The sequence below is a fragment of the Natator depressus genome, chromosome 25 (genome assembly GCF_965152275.1).
Source record: "Natator depressus isolate rNatDep1 chromosome 25, rNatDep2.hap1, whole genome shotgun sequence".
NCBI classification, from domain to species: Eukaryota; Metazoa; Chordata; order Testudines; family Cheloniidae; genus Natator; species Natator depressus.
The window spans coordinates 1,434,723-1,459,836 of NC_134258.1; the positions used below are offsets into that span (position 1 = coordinate 1,434,723).

Sequence of the window (25,114 nt, forward strand, 5' to 3'; positions counted from 1 at the left end):
CCAATTATTGTGATGCAAAGGAAATATAGGAAGAGGCCAACATGGCTCTATCAGGAGCTCTTTAATGACCAAAAAATCAAAAGGGAATTCTACAGAAAAGTGGAAATATGGACAGATTGTCAAGAGGAGTAAAAAAAGAACAGCACAAGCATGTAGGGACAAAATCAGAAAGGCTAAGGCATACCTAGCATTAGCTGAAACAATCTCAGAACCGTTAGCAGTTATCTTGAAGAATTCATGGAGGACAGGTGAAGTCCCAGAGGAGTGGAGAAGCGTAAACATAGTACCCGTGTTTAAAAAGGGGAACAAAGGGGACCTGGGGAATTATAGATTAGTCAGCCTAACTTTGCTACCTGGAATGATACTGTAAGAAATTATGAAACAATCAATGTGTAAGCACCTAGAGGATAATAGAGTTATAAGGAATAGCTGGCATGGAGATGTCAAGAATAAATTGTGCCAAACCAACCTAATTTCCTTCTTTGATAGGGTTACTGGCCCAGTGGATGGGGGGGAAGCAGTAGAAATCATAGTGGTCGTTGAGAAACACTGGTCTAGTTTATAGGGGGGAGAGAGAGGCATGGAGCACTGGGAATAGCCAGCTAGGATCTTCATTCCATAGTTTGCATCATAGAATCATAGAACATCAGGGTTGGAAGGGACCTCAGGAGGTCATCTAGTCCAACCCCCTGCTCAAAGCAGGACCAATCCCCAATTTTTGCCCCAGATCCCTAAATGGCCCCCTCAAGGATTGAACTCACAACCCTGGGTTTAGCAGACCAGTGTTCAAACCACTGAGCTATCCCTCCCCCCCTAAATAGCAAAGTAAGTTTTACAAATAAAATAAATATTTCTTGTAACCATGATCTATTTTTGTTTCAGGTCCTAATGATGAAGGAGATGGGCAGAATATTGGCAGCACATAGCAGCTGTGAGCCCATCTGCCTGCAAGGCTGCTGCAAACACCATCTTGCAGGCACCTCTGTGGATACCCCAGGCCAGCGATTGTTCTAGGCAGTGCTGAAGGCTCCAGGACTTAGGAACTGTGCATCCCTGTTCTGTTTGTTTGGTTTTTTTGGTCTGGATCAGTAGATTCCACAAAAAAAAAGCAGACTTGGAAACTGCCTGAATGTGGTTTGGGACATGAAAGCTCATCATATTGATGAGCGGAAAAATAACATTTCCCCTTTTCCTTGTAATTGAAATGGCACATTTATGACTTGTCACAGCTTTTCATTGGGACCTTTTGACTGTTTCTTCAGTAGCTCATGTTTTGCAGGCCTCTGAGATAGAACTTTCGAGCACGGTTCCAACTTGAATTCTTCTTTCTTAACCCCCGCTTCTCCCTTTTCAGTTCCTGCTGCCTGCAGAGAAGCTGTGCTCTTCTCTGTTCATGCACTCACTGATTACCCTTCTGGCTTCGTTCTCTTTGGATTGCAGAGAGGGCAGCATTTTCTTACCTTAATCCCAATGTGATTTGTGGATACCATTGTCCTTTGTCGGTCGGTCTGTACACAGAGGTTAAAAAAAAGGTGTCTTGACAGGAAAGCCTTGTACTGAGTTAATAAGAGACTTTAAAGTTCACTGGACATTTTGCTAACCCTTTCCTTCTTCCCGCCCACTTCCAATGTTATTATTTGGGGGTTTATATTGTGCTGATACTTTTGTTTTATTTTAGATCTGAATAAGTTGCTCTTGTGTGTTGAGAAAGTGAAACTATTGTTTTGTACTGTTCTTTTCTGTTACTATTTAAGGGAGAGCTAAGCCACTATAAATAATAGGTGTTGCATACAATTTTTCATAGTAAACTTATGTTCTTGTGGCTGTGATTAAAGCTTAGGGTGGCATACAGATCACACACCTTCAGAACAGCTGAAACACAGCTGTCTGCCTTTGGAAGAATGATATGGGCTCATTTGGTGAGTTGGGCAAGCCATTACAACAGATCTATACACAAAAAAGCTGTTCTCATTAAAGGCGTCTACATTGCAGTTAGACACCTGCACCTGCCCATGCTAGCTGATGGGGGGTCCCGGGGCTCGGGCTGGTGGGCTGTGTCATTCCAGTGTAGACGTCTGGAGTTGGGCTGCAGCACGAGCTCTGGGGCTCTCCCAACTCACAGGGTCCCAGGATTCAGGCTCCAGCCCAAGCCTGGAAGTCTACACTGCAGTGACATTACCCCCCAGCCCGAGCCTTGGGAGCCCAAGTCAGCTGGCAGAGGCCAGCCGCAGGGTTTATTTGCATACCCTCAGTGAGTTGAGTTTCAGTTCAACAAAGTACTTAACCATTGTCCCTAACTTTAAGCACATGAGTAATCACATTCACAGTAAGGGGATTACTCCTATGCTTAAAATTAGCACACATGCTGGAGCACTTGCTGAACTGGGGGCCTTAATGAGCAAATTACTTTCTAAACCTCCCTTTCCCTTTCTTGTCGCCTTAGGTTTTGCAGTATGAAGAATTATTGCTAGCTTTGATTAACTTGTGCTGAAGAATGATGATTCCTGTTTTGCCAAATAAAGGCAAAAAAGTGTTTTTCTGTGTAATTCTGAAGGGTTCCTTCTGTAACCACAGTTCATTTTGCTTTTGTCATTTTCTAATCTTTCGGCCTCTTGTGTCAAACTCACAATGACTGTGTTTTAGTAACCAATTGATACAATATCTCATTCCTGTCCAGTAAAGATGGAATACATAGCCAGCTAAGAACAGTGTGTAGCCCACTTTCCTATAAATATCCCCATTTTATTTTATTTTCTCTTATAATTGCATACTCTTTGTACAAATTTTTCATTTAGATTGGGGAGAACTAAAATGCATCTTCAAAAAAAAAAAAAAAGAAAGAGGAAGAAGAAATATTTAGTGCAGGAAACCTTGAAAATGGAAACCCAAGAGTTCTTGTAACACAAAAGCAGCTGGGGAAACCATTCAGATTGATTAAGCAGCTTTTATATTAATGAAAACCCACACCTTTTATAGTCAGGAGTCCAAAGTGTATTTAGCTTGTTCTCTTTGTATTTTTCCTATTGTCAATAGCTAACTGTTGCCAGGGGTTTTAGTTGCTTGTTTTCCTGACTTAGCCCATTGAAGGAATTCCTGGTGTTACTCTTTCTGGGGGTGGAAAGGGCTCGGGATTAGCTGTGCCACTGCATTTGTGACCTCTCTGGATTGTCTGCTCATGCAGTCTGTGGGTATTGTTCTTTCTCCACAGAGGGAATTGTATCTTTTGTCATGCACAAGCCGATTGACGCTCTCTTTTCGTGCTCCTCACAAGCAGAAATCTGGCAGATTTTTAATCCTCTGCAAGTGTTTATCTGCCCCTACACACTTTGGGAATTCTTTGGTTTGCATTAAGAGATCTGCATTTCTTTTGGACCTTTTTTACATGGATATTCAAATGAATTTAAAATACTCTCTTAAAATAAATTTTCAAAGTAAAGCTTCTGATTTCCAACATAAAGATTATTACAGAAGATAAAGAAGTTAATAAGGTGTCTTTGTTGCAGGGCCTAACTGTGGAATACTAGATGTTACTTCCTGCTCCCAAACTCCACTTTTTTTGGAAGTGTGTGTGTGTAGGGGCTCACTTTCGGGCATTTCACAATAGTGTTACATTGACAAATGCATTAACATCCAGAAGAATGGAATAAGCATGCTTGTTTTCATGGGGTGCAGTAGTATTAAACAGTTACCTACAGAGTTTTCTTAAAATCTGGCAGCTGTTTACTGGTAAAACTTGGGTTTCAGCTAGAAGCCTTGCATATATGTTTATAGTATGATAACTATAAAATATTTCATCTTCGTCCAAAATATTATACTCTATAAACCATTCACAGAATTGGCCAAAAGTTAATTTCAAGCCCTGTCCAGAAAGATATAGTTAGGCCAGATCTAAACGTTATTACACTTTCTGCTTTAAGCCTTAGTAAACTAGTGACAAGTAAAACCAGATAATGCCCATGTGTTTTGAAAGATTTATGTAAGATTGTCATATCAATTGTATTTGGGAATTACATTAAAACTTTTAACAAAAACAAAAAACCAATAACCCAAGCCCTGTGTGTATTCTGTCTAGCAATGAGTGTTGGAAAGAAAGAAATGGTTTTATTATTGCAAAAGACTTTTTGTTTCCTATATCTTTGTTGCTATGATCTTTAGCTGTATTATTGTGTGTGTTGGTGATAAAACACTATCAGCATTTACTAAGATGAGCTGCTTGGGGCTGTCAAGTAACCTGGCCATAAATTTTCCAAACCACAGTGTGTGTATTTTTCCAGACAAAAAATACATTAAGGTAGAGTTAAGTTTGAGAATACATATCTGTAATATAGGGGAGAGACATGCATCTGACGAAGCGGGTATTCACCCACAAAAGCTTATGCTCCAATACGTCTGTTAGTCTATAAGTGCCACAGGACTCTTTGCCGCTTTCATAGGGGAGAGTGTTACAGGGATATTGTAATTATGGCCCAACCAAGCCTTGTAAAATCAGGAAATTCAGAGTTAAGGGTACGCTTACAAGCCAAACATGTCATGGTATGAAAATGCATGGTTAGTGCATCTGAACAACCTTAACTCTGCCCTGTAGTGACACCATCCAATAATGATACACTTTTGATTAATACATAGTAGTTTGTGATACCAGAATAGATTAAAATGATTTTTAGACATATGATTTTTCTCCACTTCCTTTTCAGTACCTTAACATGCTTAGATTTCTTTTTTAGTTTAACTTTACTTTCAACTTCAACTCCATCTGACAATAGTTTAGTCTAGGAATTCTAATTTTTAAATTAAAATTTTCACAAATACATAGTAAAGAAGAACCCAAAAGAGAACGTTACTATGTGATATTTCTAGTGATTTGAAAACATGTAATATCAGCCTTAAATAACTTTCATTTTAAATTTAGAGGTCTAGATTCACTAGTATGCTGAATAGCACAAAGCAACCAGGATGTACTAGCCAGTTAAGATGGGCTTATAGTGACTTTCCATTCCTCAAAGCAGTATAAAGCAGACAGTGTATACCCTAATTTTCCTCTACCTCTTACCTTCTAGATCTGGTGCAACATATTCTTTGTTTTTTTTTGTTTTTTAAGAAGTATTTAGGATTAATGGCCTTTTATGCCATTATTTTTTGGTAACTGAAAGCTTATCTGTCATTTTAAGTGTTTGAAGATTATTATTAGTAAATTTGCCCTCTTTCAAAATGACTTATTTCCAAAGAAATGAAGCCAAGCTGCTCTCAGGGAAGGTAGTAATCCACTTTGCTGTCAGGAGCAATGAATGGAAGTGGATGAAGGCAATGGACATCTTTGAGGCCACAGGCTACCTTTAGCAATCCCGTTGAGAACAATTAGAGATGGTCATTTTGAAAAAGGGCAGCTCTTCATGAAATCATAGAATATCAGGGTTGGAAGGGACCTCAGGAGGTCATCTAGTCCAACCCCCTGCTCAAAGCAGGACCGATCCCCAACTAAATCATCCCAGCCAGGGCTTTGTCAAGCCTGACCTTAAAAACTTCTAAGGAAGGGGATTCCACCACCTCCCTAGGTAACGCATTCCAGTGTTTCACCACCCTCCTAGTGAAAAAGTTTTTCCTAATATCCAACCTAAATCTCCCCCACTGCAACTTGAGACCATTACTCCTTGTTCTGTCATCTGCTACCACTGAGAACAGTCTAGATCCATCCTCTTTGGAACCCCCTTTCAGGTAGTTGAAAGCAGCTATCAAATCCCCCCTCATTCTTCTCTTCTGAAGACTAAACAATCCCAGTTCCCTCAGCCTCTCCTCATAAGTCATGTGTTCCAGTCCCCTAATCATTTGTTGCCCTCCGCTGGACTCTTTCCAATTTTTCCACATCCTTCTTGTAGTGTGGGGCCCAAAACTGGACACAGTACTCCAGATGAGGCCTCACCAATGTCGAATAGAGGGGAATGATCACATCCCTCAATCTGCTGGCAATGCCCCTACTTATAGAGCCCAAAATGCCATTGGCATTCTTGGCAACAAGGGCACACTGTTGACTCATATCCAGCTTCTCGTCCACTGTCACCCCTAGGTCCTTTTCTGCAGAACTGCTGCCCAGCCATTCGGTCCCTAGTCTGTAGCGGTGCATGGGATTCTTCCGTCTTAAGTGGAGGACTCTGCACTTGTCCTTGTTGAACCTCATCAGATTTCTTTTGGCCCAATCCTCCAATTTGTCTAGGTCCCTCTGTATCCTATCCCTACCCTCCAGTGTATCTACCACTTCTCCCAGTTTAGTGTCATCTGCAAACTTGCTGAGGGTGCAATCCACACCATCCTCCAGATCATTAATGAAGATATTGAACAAAACCGGCCCCAGGACCGACCGCTGGGGCAGTCCACTTCATACCGGCTGCCAACTAGACATGGAGCCATTGATCACTACCCGTTGAGCCCGACAATCTAGCCAGCTTTCTACCCACCTTATAGTGCATTCATCCAGCCCATACTTCCTTAACTTGCTGACAAGAATACTGTGGGAGACCGTGTCAAAAGCTTTGCTAAAGTCAAGAAACAATACATCCACTGCTTTCCCTTCATCCACAGAACCAGTAATCTCATCATAAAAGGCGATTAGATTAGTCAGGCATGACCTTCCCTTGGTGAATCCATGCTGACTGTTCCTGATCACTTTCCTCTCATGTAAGTGCTTCAGGATTGATTCTTTGAGGACCTGCTCCATGATTTTTCCAGGGACTGAGGTGAGGCTGACTGGCCTGTAGTTCCCAGGATCCTCCTTCTTCCCTTTTTTAAAGATGGGCACTACATTAGCCTTTTTCCAGTCATCCGGGACCTCCCCTGTTCGCCACGAGTTTTCAAAGATAATGGCCAAGGGTTCTGCAATCACAGCCGCCAATTCCTTCAGCACTCTCGGATGTAACTCGTCCGGCCCCATGGACTTGTGCACATCCAGCTTTTCTAAATAGTCCCTAACCACCTCTATCTCCACAGAGGGCTGGCCATCTCTTCCCCATTCTGTGATGCCCAGCGCAGCAGTCTGGGAGCTGACCTTGTTAGTGAAAACAGAGGCAAAAAAAGCATTGAGTACATTAGCTTTTTCCACATCCTCTGTCACTAGGTTGCCTCCCTCATTCAGTAAGGGGCCCACACTTTCCTTGGCTTTCTTCTTGTTGCCAACATACCTGAAGAAACCCTTCTTGTTACTCTTGACATCTCTTGCTAGCTGCAGCTCCAGGTGCGATTTGGCCCTCCTGATATCTTTCCTACATGCCCGAGCAATATTTTTATACTCTTCCCTGGTCATATGTCCAACCTTCCACTTCTTGTGAGCTTCTTTTTTATGTTTAAGATCCGCTAGGATTTCACCATTAAGCCAAGCTGGTCGCCTGCCATATTTACTATTCTTTCTACACATCGGGATGGTTTGTCCCTGTAACCTCAATAAGGATTCTTTAAAATACAGCCAGCTCTCCTGGACTCCTTTCCCCCTCATGTTATTCTCCCAGGGGATCTTGCCCATCAGTTCCCTGAGGGAGTCAAAGTCTGCTTTTCTGAAGTCCAGGGTCTGTATTCTGCTGCTCTCCTTTCTTCCTTGTGTTAGGATCCTGAACTCGACCATTTCATGGTCACTGCCTCCCAGGTTCCCATCCACTTTTGCTTCCCCTACTAATTCTTCCCGGTTTGTGAGCAGCAGGTCAAGAAGAGCTCTGCCCCTAGTTGGTTCCTCCAGCACTTGCACCAGGAAATTGTCCCCTACATTTTCCAAAAACTTCCTGGATTGCCTGTGCACCGCTGTATTGCTCTCCCAGCAGATATCAGGGTGATTGAAGTCTCCCATGAGAACTAGGGCCTGCGATCTAGTAACTTCCGTGAGTTGCCAGAAGAAAGCCTCGTCCACCTCATCCCCCTGGTCTGGTGGTCTGTAGTAGACTCCCACCACGACATCAGCCTTGTTGCTCACACTTCTAAACTTAATCCAGAGACACTCAATTTTTTCTGCAGTTTCATACTTGAGCTCTGAGCAGTCATACTGCTCTCTTACATACAGAGCAACTCCCCCACCTTTTCTGCCCTTCCTGAACAGTTTATACCCATCCATGACAGTACTCCAGTCATGTGAGTTATCCCACCAAGTCTCTGTTATTCCAATCACATCATAATTCCTTGACTGTGCCAGGACTTCCAGTTCTCCCTGCTTGTTTCCCAGGCTTTGTGCATTTGTATATAGGCATTTGAGGTAACTTGCTGATCGCCCCTCTTTCTCAGTATGAGGCAGGAGCCCTCCCGTCTCGCGCGCTCCTGCTCGTGCCTCCTCCCGGTATCCCACTTCCCCATTTACCTCAGGGCTTTGGTCTTCTTCCCCCGGTGAACCTAGTTTAAAGCCCTCCTCACTAGGTTAGCCAGCCTGCTTGCGAAGATGCTCTTCCCTCTCTTAGTTAGGTGGAGCCCATCTCTGCCTAGCACTCCTTCTTGGAACACCAGCCCATGGTGAAAGAATCCAAAGCCTTCTCTCCAACACCACCTGCGTAGCCATTCGTTGCCTTCCACGATTCGACGGTCTCTACCCAGGCCTTTTCCTTCCACGGGGAGGATGGACGAGAACACCACTTGCACCTCAAACTCCTTTATCCTTCTTCCCAGAGCCATGTAGTCCGCAGTGATCCGCTCAAGGTCATTCTTGGCAGTATCATTGGTGCCCATGTGAAGAAGCAGGAAGGGGTAGTGCTCTGAGGGCTTGATGAGTCTCGGCAGTCTCTTCGTCACATTGTGAATCTTGGCTCCTGGCAAGCAGCAGACTTCTTGGTTTTCCCGGTCGGGGCGGCAGATAGATGACTCAGTCCCCCTGAGGAGAGAGTCCCCAACCACCACCACCCGCCTCCTTCTCTTGGGAGCGGTGGTCGTGGAACCCCCAACCCTAGGACAGTGCATCCCATGCCTTCCAATTGGCGGAGTCTCCTTCTGCTCCCTTCCCTCAGACGTATCATCTGGTCCACTCTCCGCATTAGTACCTGTGGAGAGAACATGAAAACGGTTACTTACCTGTATCTGCCCTGCTGGTACATGGACGCTCCCCTTTTTTCTTCTGGAGGTCACATGATGCCAAATTTCTTCACCATCCTTCTGTCCCTGATGTGCAGCCTGCTCTGAATCTTCAGAACCTTGTGCCCGTAGAAGCCTAGCCTGACGTCTGTCCAGGAAATCTTCAGTTTCTCTTATGCAACGCAGCGTCGATACCTGTGGCTCCAGACCTTGAACCTTCTCTTCCAGTATGGAGACCAGTTTGCACTTTGTACAGACAAAGTCGCATCTGTCCTGTGGAAGAAAGACAAACATAGCATGAATGAAATGAAAATGAATCTTTCAGTTAAGAAGAATGGCAAAAAAATGGCTTTTAATCATTAATAATAAAAACTAAATGTAGCCTGTGCCTAAGACTTCAGTGACATTTAACTTTTTAATGGACGTTGGAAGAGTCAGCGTTTTTCTATTCTTAAATCATTGGGGACAAAATAGGACTGACAGAGCTAAACTCCATAATGGACACATTTTAAAATGAGCTTTAACTCCTAAACTAACCTATAGATTTACTTTTACATTTTCAAAAAAAAATTCATTGTGTGCTCAGAAGAAGTGCTGTAAAGTTGGAGAGGATACAGCTATTTTTACATAAGAGACTAAATCCCTCCTTTGAGTGCAAAACTCAACTCAGTCTGAACCAAAGAACTGCGACTGTCTAATAAGGTACATACACTATTTTGATCCAAATTTTGATCATATTTGTGCTTTAATTATAAACCTGCTAAACACTGGCCCCTCAAACCCTATATTCAGATTGGTTGGCTAGCTGTGCTCCTCTGATAGACAACCACTATTAACAAAACTTCCTTCTTATGGAGGGAGGGTCCTCTCGTTACTATCAACGTGGCTGAACAGCAAAAATGTAAGATCTATTTTCAGCATGATGAAATAAACTAGAGGACACTTGACTGGGTTCAAAAAAGAATTAGATAAGTTCATGGAGAAGAGGTCCATCAATGCCTATTGGCCAGGATGGGTAGGGATGGTGTGTCTAGCCTCTGTTCGCCAGAAGCTGGATATGGGCAACGGGTTGGATCACTTACCTATTCTGTTCATTCCCTCTGGGGCACCTGGCACTGACCACTGTCAGAAGACAGGATACTGGGCTAGATGGACCTTTGGTCTGACCTAGTATGGCCATTCTTATGAGTATTCCAGAAAGTCCTTGGTAAAGCATGGTCCTAATAGCCTTTTATCATTTAAGAAAATGGAGCAGGTCCTCGAGGAATCAATTTTGAAGCACTTCGAGGAGAGGAAAGTGATCAGGAACAGTCAGCATGGATTCACCAAGGGCAAGTCATGCCTGACTAATCTAATTGCCTTCTATGATGAGATAAACTGGCTCTGTGGATGAGGGGAAAGCAGTAGGCATGTTATTCCTTGACTTTAGCAAAGCTTTTGATATGGTTTCCCACAGTATTCTTGCCAGCTGGATGAATGAACTATAAGATGGGTAGAAAGCTGGCTAGCTCATTGGGCTCAATGGGTAGTGATCAATGGCTCTATGTCTAGTTGTCAGCCAGTATCAAGCAGAGTGCCCCAGGAGTCGGTCCTGGGGCCAGTTTTGTTCAATATCTTCATAAATGCTCTGGAGGATGGCGTGGATTGCACCTTCAGCAAGTTTGCTGATGACACTAAACTGGGAGGAGAGGTAGATACGCTGGAGGGTAGGGATAGGATACAGAGGGACCTAGACAAATTGGAGGATTGGGCCAAAAGGAATCTGATGAGGTTCAACAAGGACAAGTGCAGAGTCCTACCCTTAGCAAGGAAGAATCCCATGCACTGCTACAGGCTGGGGACCAAGGGGCTCGGCAGCAGTTCTGAAAAGGACCTAGGGGTTACAGTGGATGAGAAGCTGGATATGAGTCAACAGTGTGCCCTTGTTGCCAAGAAGGCTAACGGCATTTTGGGCTCTATAAGTAGGCGCATTGCCAGTAGAGCGGGGGACGTGATCGTTCCCCTCTATTCGACATTGGTGAGGCCTCATCTGGAGTACTGTGTCCAGTTTTGGGCCCCACACTACAAGAAGGATGTGGAAAAATTGGAGAGAGTCCAGCGGAGGGCAACAAAAATGATTAGGGGCCTGGAACACATGATTTATGAGGAGAGGCTGAGGGGACTGGGATTATTTAGTCTGCAGAAGAGAAGAATGAGGGGGGATTTGATAGATGCTTCCAAAGAGGATGGATCTAGACTGTTCTCAGTGGTAGCGGATGACAGAACAAGGAGTACTGGTCTCGAGTTACAGTGGGGGAGGTTTAGGTTGGATATTAGGAAAAACTTTTTCACTAGGAGGGTGGTGAAGCACTGGAATGCGTTACCTAGGGAGGTGGTGGAATCTCCTTCCTTAGAAGTTTTTAAGGTCAGGCTTGACAAAGCCCTGGCTGGGATGATTTAGTCAGGGCGTTGGACTAGATGACCTCCTGAGGTCCCTTCCAACCCTGATATTCTATGATTAAAGCAAGACCAACATGAACTAAATCATCGCAGGCAGGGCTTTGTCAAGACAGGCCTTAAAAACCTCTAACAATGGAGATTCCACCACCTCCCTAGGTAACCCATTCCAGTGCTTCACCACCCTCCTAGTGAAATAGTTTTTCCTAATATCCAACCTCGACCTCCCCCACTTCAACTTGAGACCATTACTCCTTGTTCTTTCGTCTGCCACCACTGAGAACAGCTGAGCTCTATCCCCTTTGGAACTCCCCTTCAGGTAGTTGAAAGCAGCTATCAAATCCCCCCTCATTCTTCTCTTCTGCAGACTAAACAAGCCCAGTTTCCTCAGCCTCTCCTCGTAAGTCATGTGCCCTAGCCCCCTAATCATTTTCACTGCCCTCCGCTGGACTCTGTCATCCTTTGTCCACATCCTTTCTGTCGTCAGGGGGCCCAAAACTGGATGCAATACTCCAGATGTGGCCTCCAGTTCCAGCTAGGCAAAGAACGGATCTTTCAGTTTGGGGGCTGAACTGGAGAAAAAAATCCAGGTCCATTTGAACCACAACTAATTTTTCAAATTTTTGTAATTGAAATTGAAGAAAAAAATATCTGGTCACAATTTGTCCCCCCTCTCCCCGCCCGGTTGAGTTTTTCATTTCAATTTGCCTGATTTGGGGTATTTTCAATCTTTTTGTTTTTGTTTTCAAATTTAGCCAATTTTTCAGGGTTTTTTGGGGGGACAAAACTATTAATAGAATTTGAACCAAATTCAGTTTGAGTCTTCAAAAATTCATTTTCTGGCAAAAATTATATATGCCAAATAAAATTTCTTCCAGCTCTACAGCAGAGTCCCACAAGCACATACTAGGTTTGGTTAGAAGGTGAGTGCACTTCCTTTGCAGAGCTCCCTGCCCTGCCCGGGGTAGAGGTGGGCTCCGCTGCATAGGGTACCAGCACAGCCTGAAATGCTGATCCTGGCACAATCCTTCCCTTTCCCCACCCTTTGCCTGTCTTGTCTATTTAGACTGCACACTAGGGCAGGGACTGGCTGTTACCGCGTGGATGTGCAGTGCCCAGTGCAGTGGGGCCCTGACCTCAGCTATGCCCTGGAGATGTTACCATAATACACATAATATCACATTAAAAACTTAAGACAAAGCTTATTTTGTTTAGTCTGTTCTCTAAGGTGAGCGCTGCGGATGGAGACTGAGCCTCCTATAGGAACACTGATGCAAGCAGGAGCAATTTTCCCCCCTTTTCATCAGATGATACAGAAGCCCAATGCAGGGAAATCACATGCACAGACTGACCTCTTTGCTGTTAAGATCTGATGCAAAGAGCAGCACCCAGGAAGCCATTTGGCCTGCACAATAAGCTTTATTGGACCTACAAAACCCAGGAACTATTTGGTGTGTTCTTGAGCATCATCCACTGTCACCTTACCTATTAACTAACTTTATATCTATATCGCTATAGATATATACACAGACATCTCTTGTAACCACCAGCCCTGCAGGAGCATTTACTAATACACACCGGCTAGCATATATATTGCATTGGTAATACTACCTGAATATATGTACTCCAGACATTGAAGTTTTAGAATAGTAGTTCTAGAGCCCAAATTGGCCTGTACCTTTGTTATAATGCTGTGCACTTATTCCATCTAACGTAAGATGTTAGGGAATCCTTGGCATAAGTCTTGGCTTGTGTAAATAGGAAAACTGACAGTATCAGGACATATAATTATTTCCTCATGACAACAGGAAAGGAGCTGCCCACACAAACCTAGGAGGTGCCTTTATGCCTCTTAGTACCTGGAACACAGGTGTTCAGAAAAAATGATAAAGGCATAGACCTTGGTACCAGAAACAAAGACAGAAAGTTGATTGATTAAATTCAGTTCCAAATGATGTATGCTGTACCTTCTTCTGGCAAAGGAAGTAGGGTATAAAAGGAGGGCTCAAAGCAGGACCGATCCCCGACTAAATCATCCCAGCCAGGGCTTTGTCAAGCCTGACCTTAAAAACTTCTAAGGAAGGAGATTCCACCACCTCCCTAGGTAGTGGATTCCAGTGTTTCACCACCCTCCTAGTGAAAAAGATTTTCCTAATATCCAACCTAAATCTCCCCCACTGCAACTTGAGACCCTTACTCCTTGTTCTGTCATCTCTACCACTGAGAACAGTCTAGAGCCATCCTCTTTGGAACCCCCTTTCAGGTAGTTGAAAGCAGCTATCAAATCCCCCCTCATTCTTCTCTTCTGAAGACTAAACAGCCCCAGTTCCCTCAGCCTCTCCTCATAAGTCATGTGTTCCAGTCCCCTAATCATTTTTGTTGCCCTCCGCTGGACTCTTTCCAATTTTTCCACATCCTTCTTGTAGTGTGGGGCCCAAAACTGGACACAGTACTGCAGATGAGGCCTCACCAATGTCGAATAGAGGGGAACGATCACGTCCCTCGATCTGCTAGCAATGCCCCTACTTATACATCCCATAATGCCATTGGTCTTCTTGGCAACAAGAGCACACTGTTGACTCATTTCCAGCTTCTCATCCACTGTAACCCCTAGGTCCTTTTCTGCAGAACTGCTGCCGAGCCATTCAGTCCCTAGTCTGTAGCGGTGCATTGGATTCTTCGGTCCTAAGTGCAGGACTCCGCATTTGTCCTTGTTGAACCTCATCAGATTTCTTTTGGCCCAATCCTCCAATTTATCCAGGTCGCTCTGTATCCTATCCCTACCCTCCAGCGTATCTACCTCTCCTCCCAGTTTAGTGTCATCCGCAAACTTGCTGAGGGTGCAATCCACACCATCCTCCAGAGCATTTATGAAGATATTGAACAAAACCGGCCCCAGGACCGACCCCTGGGGCACTCCACTTGATACCAGCTGCCAACTAGACATGGAGCCATTGATCACTACCCGTTGAGCCCGACGATCTAGCCAGCTTTCTATCCACCTTATCGTCCATTCATCCAGCCCATACTTCTTTAACTTGCTGGCAGGAATACTGTGGGAGACCGTGTCAAAAGCTTTGCTAAAGTCAAGGATCAACACGTCCACTGCTTTTCCTTCATCCACAGAGCCAGTTATCTCGTCATAGAAGGCAATTAGATTAGTCAGGCATGACTTGCCCTTGATGAATCCATGCTGACTGTTTCTGATCACTTTCCTCTCCAAGTGTTTCAGAATTGATTCCTTGTGGACCTGCTCCATGATTTTTCCAGGGACTGAGGTGAGGCTGACTGGCCTGTAGTTCCCAGGATCCTCCTCCTTCCCTTTTTTAAAGATGGGCACTATATTAGCCTTTTTCCAGTCATCTGGGACTTCCCCCGATCGCCATGAGTTTTCAAAGATAATGGCCAATGGCTCTGCAATCACAGCCGCCAATTCCTTTAGCACTCTCGGATGCAACGCATCCGGCCCCATGGACTTGTGCTCATCCAGCTTTTCTAAATAGTCCCGAACCACTTCTTTCTCCACAGAGGGCTGGTCACCTTCTCCCCATGCTGTGCTGCCCAGTGCAGTAGTCTGGGAGCTGACCTTGTTCGTGAAGACAGAGGCAAAAAAAGCATTGAGTACATTAGCTTTTTCCACATCCTCTGTCACTAGGTTGCCTCCCTCATTCAGTAAGGGGCCCACACTTTCCTTGACTTTCTTCTTGTTGCTAACATACCTGAAGAAACCCTTCTTGTTACTCTTAACATCTCTTGCTAGCTGCAACTCCAGGTGTGATTTGGCCTTCCTGATTTCACTCCTGCAAGCCCGAGCAATATTTTTATACTCATCCCTGGTCATTTGTCTAATCTTCCACTTCTTGTAAGCTTCTTTTTTGTGTTCAAGATCAGCGAGGATTTCACTGTTAAGCCAAGCTGGTCGCCTGCCATATTTACTATTCTTTCTACACATCGGGATGGTTTGTCCCTGTAACCTCAATAAGGATTCTTTAAATACAGCCAGCTCTCCTGGACTTCTTTCCCCCTCATGTTATTCTCCCAGGGGATCTTGCCCATCAGTTCCCTGAGGGAGTCAAAGTCTGCTTTTCTGAAATCCAGGGTCCGTATTCTGCTGCTCTCCTTTCTTCCCTGTGTCAGGATCCTGAACTCGACCATTTCATGGTCACTGCCTCCCAGTGAGCAGGGGGTTGGACTAGTTGACCTCCTGAGGTCTCTTCCAACTCTAATCTTCTATTCTGCAGGCAGGTGTCAAGATTTCACAGCCTCTGAAAAGGCCAGGTAGCTCAAAGCTGGGCCTCTTGGTGGCAAGCCATTTGATGGCTATGATCAAAAAAAAAAAAAAAAAAAGCAGCATTTTGCTATGAAATGCTGATAAGAATTTCTTGGAAACTGCCCTGATCTGGTTCTTACTTCGCATCTTCCAGGACTGCTGAGCCAATAAATATGAGGCCCAGGAGACCTGCACTGAATTCCCCATGTGTGCTACATCTTCCAGGCTCTCTTCATCATAGCCACAAAGTAGTCGTCGCTGTCAATGGGTGTGCTGACCCCACTGTAGTAGTTCAGGAACTCCTCTGCTGTAAGCTGTTGGAGAGCGAAGGTGAAAGTGGCAGCTTTGAGAGGGGCTCAGAACAGGCCCCAGAGCTGGAGGCTCTCAATAGTGAAATGAAAGGGGCTTCTGTTTTGCTCGTCCTGGTGTTGTGACACAAGAAGGAGCACTATGTGCCCTTGTAGGAAAGCTACCATGGAAGCAAAGGGGGTCAGCCCCACTCTGGGGTTTGGCATGCAGGGGCCTGATCCACTGCAATGTACTTAATTTTATGTCTTTCATAAGGGACCTGGGTTCGTTTTTTTTTTTGTTTTGCCTTCTGCAGCAGGGAGCGCAGGTCACTTGCTCAGATCACCTGGTTAGATCGGTCAGTTCCCTGCTATTGTGGGGGCCCTCAGGCCTTGGTCCCTCCTGTTCTGTGGCACACAATAGCTTAGTCTCCAGAAGGCTGTGACACTGTGGTCTAATTCTGGTCATTAGGCTTGGTGTAGGGATGCCTGGGTGGTGGTCAGTGGTCACAGCTCAGACTAGATGATCTCATGGTCTCTTCTGTAGTTACCTTTAATAGCAGAGTTTATGTCTATGCTGCAGCTGGGAGCGTGTTCCCAGCACAGGTCGACAGACCCAAGCTAGTGCGTTAAAAATAGCAGCATAACCGCCGTGCCTTGGGCCAGCCGCAAGTACATACGCAGGGGTCGGGTGGTATTGTATTTGAACTGCTAGCCTGAGCTGACACCCGCACTGCTGCAGCCACACTGCTCTGTTCAGTGTGCTGCTCAAGCTGGGAAGCACGCTCCCAGCTGCAGTGTAGGCAAACCAGTCTGGGGACTAAGGCACAGGCCTGGGAGGGTGGGATCTGGCTTGCTGTGGAACCCTTCACACGTCGCTTTGTTTTGATCTGCCCCATCAGTAAAATGAGGATGAAGTTGTATAAATTCTGACTATTGGGTGTTCGTGCCAAGAGCCTGGAACCAGAGAGAAAAACACAAATCGGGGGAGCCTAAGCGACATGCGTCTCTTACAAGAGAGTGAAAATGTAGAGGTTTGAGAGGGACTTGGGCCTGTTTTCTGAAGGGGGTCAAGCCACCTGCCTCAGCCTGTGAAAATGCACCCAGGGTCTGCTGACGCTAGTGACTCTATTGAATAGTGAGTCAGCAGTGAAGTAGGTGGAGCAGGGAAAATAAAGGTTAAATCTAAGTCACAGGAATATGTTGCATTTGCTATTGAAAGAAAATCTTTAGGAAATAAACTGGGGCAGGGAGAAAAAAAAGAAGCATCTTTAATGTCATGAGTAGAGCCGCTGGTCAGAAAACTTTAATCATAATAAAGACCAGGTAGTAAGTAGGTTGGCTACTTCACTATTACCACCGCTGCAGTAATGTAACATTAGATCACTATATTTTAGCGTTACTATGTTTGTTGTGCAGTGGGTGATTCAGAACCACGAGCAGAACTTCCACATGTGCTTGTCATGCCTAGAGCTGGTCAAAAATCATTTCTGGTTTGCCCTTAGTCTTGACATCTTTAAATTTGTTTTCACAACTCTAAGGTTGGCCCACCCCAAAATGTGGCATCAGGTGACAGCTGCACCCCTTTAACTGTCCCCAATGCATTGGCAAGAGGAACCGAGAATATTGCCACACCTCACCCACCCTGACCTTTTCCTTGTGCCCAGCTTCCCGTGTGCATGCCTATTCCTCCAGCCCGGCTGGGCTTGGGTGGCAAAGGCAGAGGAAGTGTCACCTGAATGCAGCATTACCTGGCTTGCAGGATGAAATGCTCCTACGCTGGGGGAAGACAGAGCAGGCACTGCCCGTATCCCAAACTCCTTGGTAAGGAAGGTTTTTGCCTCTGAATTTCCCTTGGTTTTTATGAGATGGGAATTGTGACAGAGGTACAACTGAGGGGTAAGCGGGGCTTCCTGGCCACTTCTCAGCCCCTCAGTTGCCTGCTAGAGGCTCCACTATAGGGTATAAGGAGCCCTGTGCCCCCACTGACAGGAGCAGATGTGCATGTTAGGGGCCGGACCCTACAGCACCTATGTGCAGGGGATTGATGCAAAGGAGACTTGAACTCATGGCCAGTGGAGCTGCAGATCAGCATGGCTCTTGATAATCCACTATTGAGTGGGGGGGGATTCACTGAGCTCTTCCTTAAGGAGCCCATGCTGAGCCCTATATCCCAATCTCAGTGCCTGTGATATGCAGAGCAGACCCATTCTCACCACTGAAACCAGTGGGAGGAGCTGTGCGCCTGGTTCTGGAACACTTAAACCAGCAAAAGCAGGTTCATGAGGGGAGGGAACCCCTGGACCAGGCACCCCCTGCTGCACACAGGCTATTCCAGACCCTGTTGGAGCACAGCTAATTTCTGTGCATTTAAAGAATCCTTAGAAATGTACAAGCTTCTGCTTATTAGAGTATTGTTTTAGTTAAATGCATGTCATTGGGAAAGAGAAACGTTTTACTCTGGAATCCTTATGACCAGTTAGCCCCAAATTTGCAGCACACAATGTCTTCTGTACTCTATGATACAGCTCAAGACTATCTCCCTACAGTGCATTGTTCTGGAGTACTTTGAACAATTATAACCCTCTCTCCCCCACCGCCCCCCTCCAATATATCTCAAGAAACCCCTAGCCACGTGACCCCAAGTTGATCTCTCAAACTGTTTCAGATCTTCAGCTGCCATAGCAAATTTCAAGCTGATCTGATTGTACCTGTGACTTGTAAAGCACTTTGAAAAATTGGCTGGAAACTAACATGCTCTCTCTATCCTGCTTGTGTAGCAGACTCCTGGTTTACTTCAGCCTCAGACACCAGTTCAAAGAAGCAGGAAGAAACAATGTAACTTTTCATGTAGTGACCATGCAGCTGCTTCCTGCTGGAGCTCACTGGCTGAGAGCAGGGGCTGTCCATGGATGTCAGTTCCAGGTACAATCTGCCTATAAAACTAACTGCCCCATTTGAGGGAAATCTGCTCCACCTTACTCCTGCATTGCAATAATAGAGGTGTCACTGGATGCACTTCTAGCTGAAGCTGCCCGGAGTGGGACTGGAGGGTGGAGTGCCCAGGTTTGCCCAACCCCCATTTACTGCTTTGTTGTGAATGATCAGATTATAAACTCCAGCTGTTGGCTGGCCTCGGCTTCCAGCCAGCTGGCTGCAGTTGAGCAGCACAGGGAGTGATTACAGAGCAGCTGGGTCTTGGCCTCTCCTGAGGGAAGCAGTTCAAGCCCCACAGAACCCAGCCCCTTGGTCAGGTGCTGCCCTCCCCCCTACCTTTCCATCCTTGTCATTGGGTGAGTCAAAGCTGTCCAGGAATGCTCGGAACACCTGCTCCTCTGTCCATTCCCCACTCTGGTACTTGGGGTGAGTCCTGCCACCATACACGCCATGAAGATCCTCCACGCTCACCAGGCCAGCTCCAGTCTTGCCCAGTTTGTGAAATGCATCAGCTATGATCCACTTCCTGGCGGCCGACATGGGTGGCTGCAAAGACAAGCTTCGTTAGTGGGGCAATTTGTTGCCTTTCAGCCTCTGGCACATACACACCGTTTGAGAGCACAATTGTGTGCCCCCTTGTGCCTGTCCCCATAACGACAATCCCCACCAGTGACTGGCAGTGACCCTTACTCAGGAGCAGCAGGGTGGGGCTTTGGAGTGGAATTTTCTCCTTAGCAGCTGGGGCTGATTTCCCTAGAAACTGCCTGTTGCCAGCAGCGTATTGGCTCAGGTAGGATCCTAGGAAACCGTTGTGGGGGTGGGGAGGGCCTGTGAAACCAATGTCCTCTCTGCCCCACACTTTTCCCATCTTAAGACATCTGTAGGCAGAGCTACAGGACCCCAACACTGCTGACAAACTGGCCCCAGGGCTCCCAAAATTAAGCACTTGACCGCCTCCCCCAGGCCCTAAAGAACACCCTCCTTCCATCCACTGCACCTGCTAGTGGGGTGCTCAGCCCTGCCTGTCACTGCAAGCTGTGCTAGGCTTCTCCTGTGGTCCCTAGGAAGGATCCATTTGCCTTCAGCTGGGGTCCCTGGTTTAGCCAGCGGTGTCACTAACCAACAACATGGCAAGTTCTCTCCCCATCCCACTCCATGCCCACTGCAATCCCTTGTAGTGGCCCCAGCTCACCCGCAGGGCTTCCAGGAACTCCTCAAAGTCCATCGTGCCGCTGCCATTCTTGTCACAGAGGCTGAAGATTTGCTGTGCCTCTCTGCTCCCCAGTGTGATGCCAGCTCTTATCACCATCCATGATGTGGAAACCTCTGCAGCCAGGGACTGTGGGGGCGGGGGGAAGAGTTGTGCAGGGCCAACATCACATGCTCAAACTGCAGCAGTTGGGCCCCCAACAATTATGAGACATTTTTATGATAGTGAATTTTGGGTTGATTTTTTTGCCTTCCATTTTCTGAGCCTTTAGGGCATACTCATGTCAGATTTTCTGGCATTTCATTGTTATAAACTCATGTTTACTTTTAAAAGAAAGCTGAGATTTGCATCTAATCCTCTGAACTCCAGGAGCTGGAGCTTGAAGTAAAACATCAAGGCATAAAAGCCTTGCAAACAAAATCATAAGAGTTGACATCAGAGGAAGCAGCAGAGGGTGGGGAGATGGGTCAGGGAGAAAGTGGCTGGTTGCAGGGAGAGGGGTGAGGAGTGATCATGTTTGTTTAATGAAATTGGCAGGTCCTGGGGAGGGAAGATTTTATTTTTCTGATATTGCTGAAGTTCCCTCCCCCATGGCATGTGATTGTCGCACTTTTACTCCTGAGCAGGGCTGCAGCCAGGGAGCATGGCTGCACCTTCATTGCCTCCTGGCTACTTGGGCTCCTGGGAAGGCAGCCAGGGCTCAGGAACCAGCCCTGCTGCTGCTTGGCCGTGAGCAGCCCACTCCACCCCCACTCCCTGGAGCCAGGCCTGAGGAGTTATGGCATTGCGGGGGAGTGGACTATTGTGGGAATGGGCAAATGGCGGTGCGGGGGAGGAGAGAGACGATAGTCAAGACAAAGGGTATGGGAGCCTCATGAAGAATCATGCCACCCAGCCACACGATCAATGTACTTCTAGGTTAGTAGAACATAAGAGCCATCTACAAATGACAGTGAGGGTTTGGAAAGTCCGACACACACAAGCCATAGGGGAAAGTATCTTTTCAAATACACCCCTCCCTCTCTGAGCAGCTGCAATTTAAGAAGATACACAGGGCATAACTTTTTTTTTTGTTTTAAAATTACCCCTCAGGTTTTTATTTAACAAGTCTAAAAATGCAGTTTTTCTACAACCCCTGCTTCTATAAATCGGGGCCCTCTAATGAAATTAATAGGCAGCAGAGGTTGGGTGGTTGGTTTGTTTTTAAAGGAAGTATTGCTTCACGCAACACGCGGTCAACCTGCGGAACTCTTTGCCAGGGGATGCTGCGAAGGCCAAAACTGTAACTGAATTGAAAAAAGAACTAGATTAGTTCAGGGAGGATAGGTCCATCGATGGCTGTTAGCCAAGATGGTCAGGGATGCAGCCCCATCCTCTGGGTGGCCCTAGCCTCTGACTGCCAGAAGCTGGCACTGGACAACAGGGGATGGATCACGTGCTAAGTGCCCTGGTCTGTTCATTCCCTCTGAAACATCTGGCACTGGCTACTGTTGGAAGACAGGATCCTGGGCTAGCTGGACCCAGTGTTACTGCTCTGACCCAGTAGGGCTGTTCTTATGAGTGGGAAAGGGAGAGGATGAATAAAAATGATCTGGAGGATGGTGTGGATTGCACTCTCAGCAAATTTGCGGATGATACTAAACTGGGAGGAGTGGTAGATACGCTGGAGGGGAGGGATAGGATACAGAAGGACCTAGACAAATTGGAGGATTGGGCCAAAAGAAATCTGATGAGGTTCAATAAGGATAAGTGCAGGGTCCTGCACTTAGGATGGAAGAATCCAATGCACCGCTACAGACTAGGGACCGAATGGCTAGGCAGCAGTTCTGCAGAAAAGGACCTAGGTGTGACAGTGGACGAGAAGCTGGATATGAGTCAACAGTGTGCCCTTGTTGCCAAGAAGGCCAATGGCATTTTGGGATGTATAAGTAGGGGCATAGCGAGCAGATCGAGGGACGTGATTGTTCCCCTCTATTCGACACTGGTGAGGCCTCATCTGGAGTACTGTGTCCAGTTTTGGGCCCCACACTACAAGAAGGATGTGGATAAATTGGAGAGAGTCCAGCGAAGGGCAACAAAAATGATTAGGGGTCTAGAGCACATGACTTATGAAGAGAGGCTGAGGGAGCTGGGATTGTTTAGTCTGCAGAAGAGAAGAATGAGGGAGGATTTGATAGCTGCTTTCAACTACCTGAAAGGGGGTTCCAAAGAGGATGGCTCTAGACTGTTCTCAATGGTAGCAGATGACAGAACGAGGAGTAATGGTCTCAAGTTGCAATGGGGGAGGTTTAGATTGGATATTAGGAAAAACTTTTTCACTAAGAGGGTGGTGAAACACTGGAATGCGTTACCTAGGGAGGTGGTAGAATCTCCTTCCTTAGAGGTTTTTAAGGTCAGGCTTGACCAAGCCCTGGCTGGGATGATTTAACTGGGAATTGGTCCTGCTTCGAGCAGGGGGTTGGACTAGATGACCTTCTGGGGTCCCTTCCAACCCTGATATTCTATGATTCTATGATTCTATGAAAAGAGGCGTCTTATGGCTGATGCACTGGGCACGGAACTCCTGGGTCCCAAGCCCAGCTCTGCCACTCACTGTGTGTCTAGCAAAGTTGCATCACCTCTCAGATTCAGTTTCCATGCAGTACAATGGGGCTAATCCTGCCTCCCAGGCACCATCAGCTCCTTGGCAGGAGAATTCTTCACCCCTCGCTTGCTACTGGGGAGTGCAGGATGGACTGGAAAAGGCTGCAACATCTCACATTACCATCCCCACAAATGGCACCTGCGAGGGGGCTACTCTGGTTCCAGCCTTCTTTATAGATCAGACAGTAATTGAAAAGGGTACAGAGCCTTGTCTCTTCCCCCACCCGCCATGTGCAGGTCCTGATTAGGACCTGCAGCCCTCTGGGATGCAATGGGGCAGAAACACAATGGCTCATGGCAAACATCTCCTCAAAACTGAAAGCACGGGGGGCGGGGAGAGAAGAGAAAGAGGGAGGCAGAGGTCCATTGTCCAGCCAGGAGATCAGGCTTAACTTCCTCCTCTTGCTAAAAGTAACCTGGGCCATTCTTTAGAGCAGCGAGTCTCAAACTTCATGGCACTGTGACCCCTTTCTGACAAAAATTACTACATGACCCCAGGGTGGGGGGGGGGCCCAAGCCCCGCTTCCCCGGGTTGAGGAGGGGAGGGGCCAAAGCTGAAGCCTAAGAGTCGCTGTCCTGAGCGGGGGGCATATAACCTTAGCCCTGGGCAGTGCGGCTTGGACTTGGACCCCAGCAAATCGAACACCAGACTTGGCAACCCCATAAAAATGGAGCCGTGACCCACTTTGGGTCCTGACCCACAGTTTGAGAACCCCTGCGTTAGAGGGTTAACAGTCACTAAGGCTGCCAATGGCTCAAGGCACGGCTTCCATGCAATGCTCGCTCTTAAGCCACTGGGCTGGCACACTTCCTGGGAGTAGATTTTTCCCCACAACGATCACCATAAAAGGATGTGTCTCCATACCTGGCCAGCCCCTTAATGCCAGCTGCCAAGCACTGTGCTCTGAGCTTTTCTATGGGATTTGTGTGTATCTCCATTCCTTGGTCCTCTGTGTTAGCCATGGTGGGTCAGACCAGCCAGCTGTCAGATTCTGGAAAGCAAAGCAAGACACTACATGTGATTCTGGGCACTTGGACCCATGCACATACCCCCAGAGACGCCCTGCAGCAGTCACTCCTACAGCAGCATAGGCCCATACCCCAAACCCTGGGGCGCCAGTGAAGGCCCTCCACAGGGGGCTGACCCTGAGGCAAAAAGCAGCCAACTAAAGTAGTGTTCCTTCGAACTGCCATGTCCCTTAAGAGGTGTGCTGGGTGCCAGGCTGTCACAGCTCAGATCGGAGCCTCACCCCTTCCCAGGCCGTGTAAAGACAAGCAGATTTGTTCTTTCTTTGCACTCAGCGGCTCAAGTGCAGGTGCTGGGTTCTAGCTCCTCCCAACCAGCCGATGGAGCCACAACACTGACGTGCTGAGGCCCTGGCAGATAAGCCTCTAGCAGCCCTAGGCTGTGACTGCCCTGCAGCGCCCAGCTGTGCGTGCAGCTGCCCTGGCGGGGACCCTCTGGAAGAGAGACAAGCCCGGCCCTTCTCGAGCCTCGGCCAGTCCAGACCCAGGCTTCAGTGCATCGTCCTTCGCCCGCGGCCTGCCGCTGCATGGCCTGGGATGGGCGAAGGCAGACTCCCGAGGCAGCTGTTAGTTCGGGGTCTGTGTGTGGCTGAGCCCTGCTGTAGGGGCACGAATCACCCCCTGCATGAGGGCAGCCATCCCCTTCAGTTCCTTCCTACTGTCCATGGCAGGAAGACAGAGCCAGTGGTGTGCGCCTGCTACTTCACTTCCCGTGTCCCCTCCGCCCAGACTTCTGCTATTTTCTTTCATTGTGACAACTATGGCGATTTCCGACGACCGCATTGGGCGTTCTCACTATCCTGTTTATGTATCACCCTGGGACAGGGGCTCTATGGAATTCCAGGGGGGAGAGGGCAGGGGAAGTAACTACAGCCCTCCTGAAGATCAAACGGGGGGCGATTAGACAAATTTACTCAGGTTGTAACACCTCCAGAGTGGTCCCAGCCAACCTCCCCCCCAAACATGCCTGGCCCCTCCACAGCCACCTCTCCATCCAACCTCCCCCCAAACCAGCCCAGCCCCTGCCCAGACCTCACGCAGCCACCTCTCCATCCTACCACCCACCCAAACCTGCCCGGCCCTCACGCAGCCTCCTCTCCATCCCACCACCCGTCCCAAACCTGCAGGCCCCTGGCAAGCCCCCCTACAGACTCGACTCCATCCAACCACATGCCCACACCTGCCAGGACCCTGCCCAGCCCTCACACAGCCTCCTCTCCATCCCACCACACGTCCAACCCTGCCCAGTCCCTACCTGGCCCTCACCCATCCTCCTCT

The 25,114-nt window shown here is 47.2% G+C and overlaps 2 protein-coding genes across 7 annotated transcripts in view; one reads left to right on the plus strand and one right to left on the minus strand.

Annotated features, from left to right (window-relative positions):
- Positions 1 to 2,911, plus strand: part of RANBP3 (RAN binding protein 3) — a 183,288-nt gene extending 180,377 nt beyond the window's left edge. For all 6 annotated transcript variants that reach the window (XM_074939879.1, XM_074939881.1, XM_074939880.1 and 3 more), the window contains one exon: positions 883 to 2,911. In XM_074939879.1, coding sequence (XP_074795980.1) covers positions 883 to 926 — 44 coding nt within the window. In that variant the 3' untranslated portion in view covers positions 927 to 2,911. The remainder of the gene's footprint in view (positions 1 to 882) is intronic.
- Positions 2,912 to 7,264: 4,353 nt separating this feature from the next.
- Positions 7,265 to 23,798, minus strand: CAPS (calcyphosine). The gene is made up of 4 exons (XM_074939605.1): positions 23,676 to 23,798; positions 20,150 to 20,296; positions 19,294 to 19,503; positions 7,265 to 9,300 (listed from the first exon to the last, which is right to left on the minus strand). Exons 2-4 carry the CDS (start codon positions 20,264 to 20,266, stop codon positions 8,359 to 8,361), a joined length of 1,269 nt encoding a protein of 422 aa, XP_074795706.1. The 5' UTR covers positions 20,267 to 20,296; positions 23,676 to 23,798; the 3' UTR covers positions 7,265 to 8,358.
- Positions 23,799 to 25,114: the final 1,316 nt, after the last annotated feature.

Excerpts from the sequence above, each read along its gene's own strand:
- CAPS (XM_074939605.1), bottom strand. The coding sequence starts at position 20,266 with ATGGTGATAAGAGCTGGCATCACACTGGGGAGCAGAGAGGCACAGCAA. Across the intron at positions 19,504-20,149 it reads AGTTCCTGGAAGCCCTGCGG|CCACCCATGTCGGCCGCCAG; the intron begins GTGAGCTGGGGC and ends TTGTCTTTGCAG. Across the intron at positions 9,301-19,293 it reads CCAATGACAAGGATGGAAAG|GACAGATGCGACTTTGTCTG; the intron begins GTAGGGGGGAGG and ends TTTCTTCCACAG.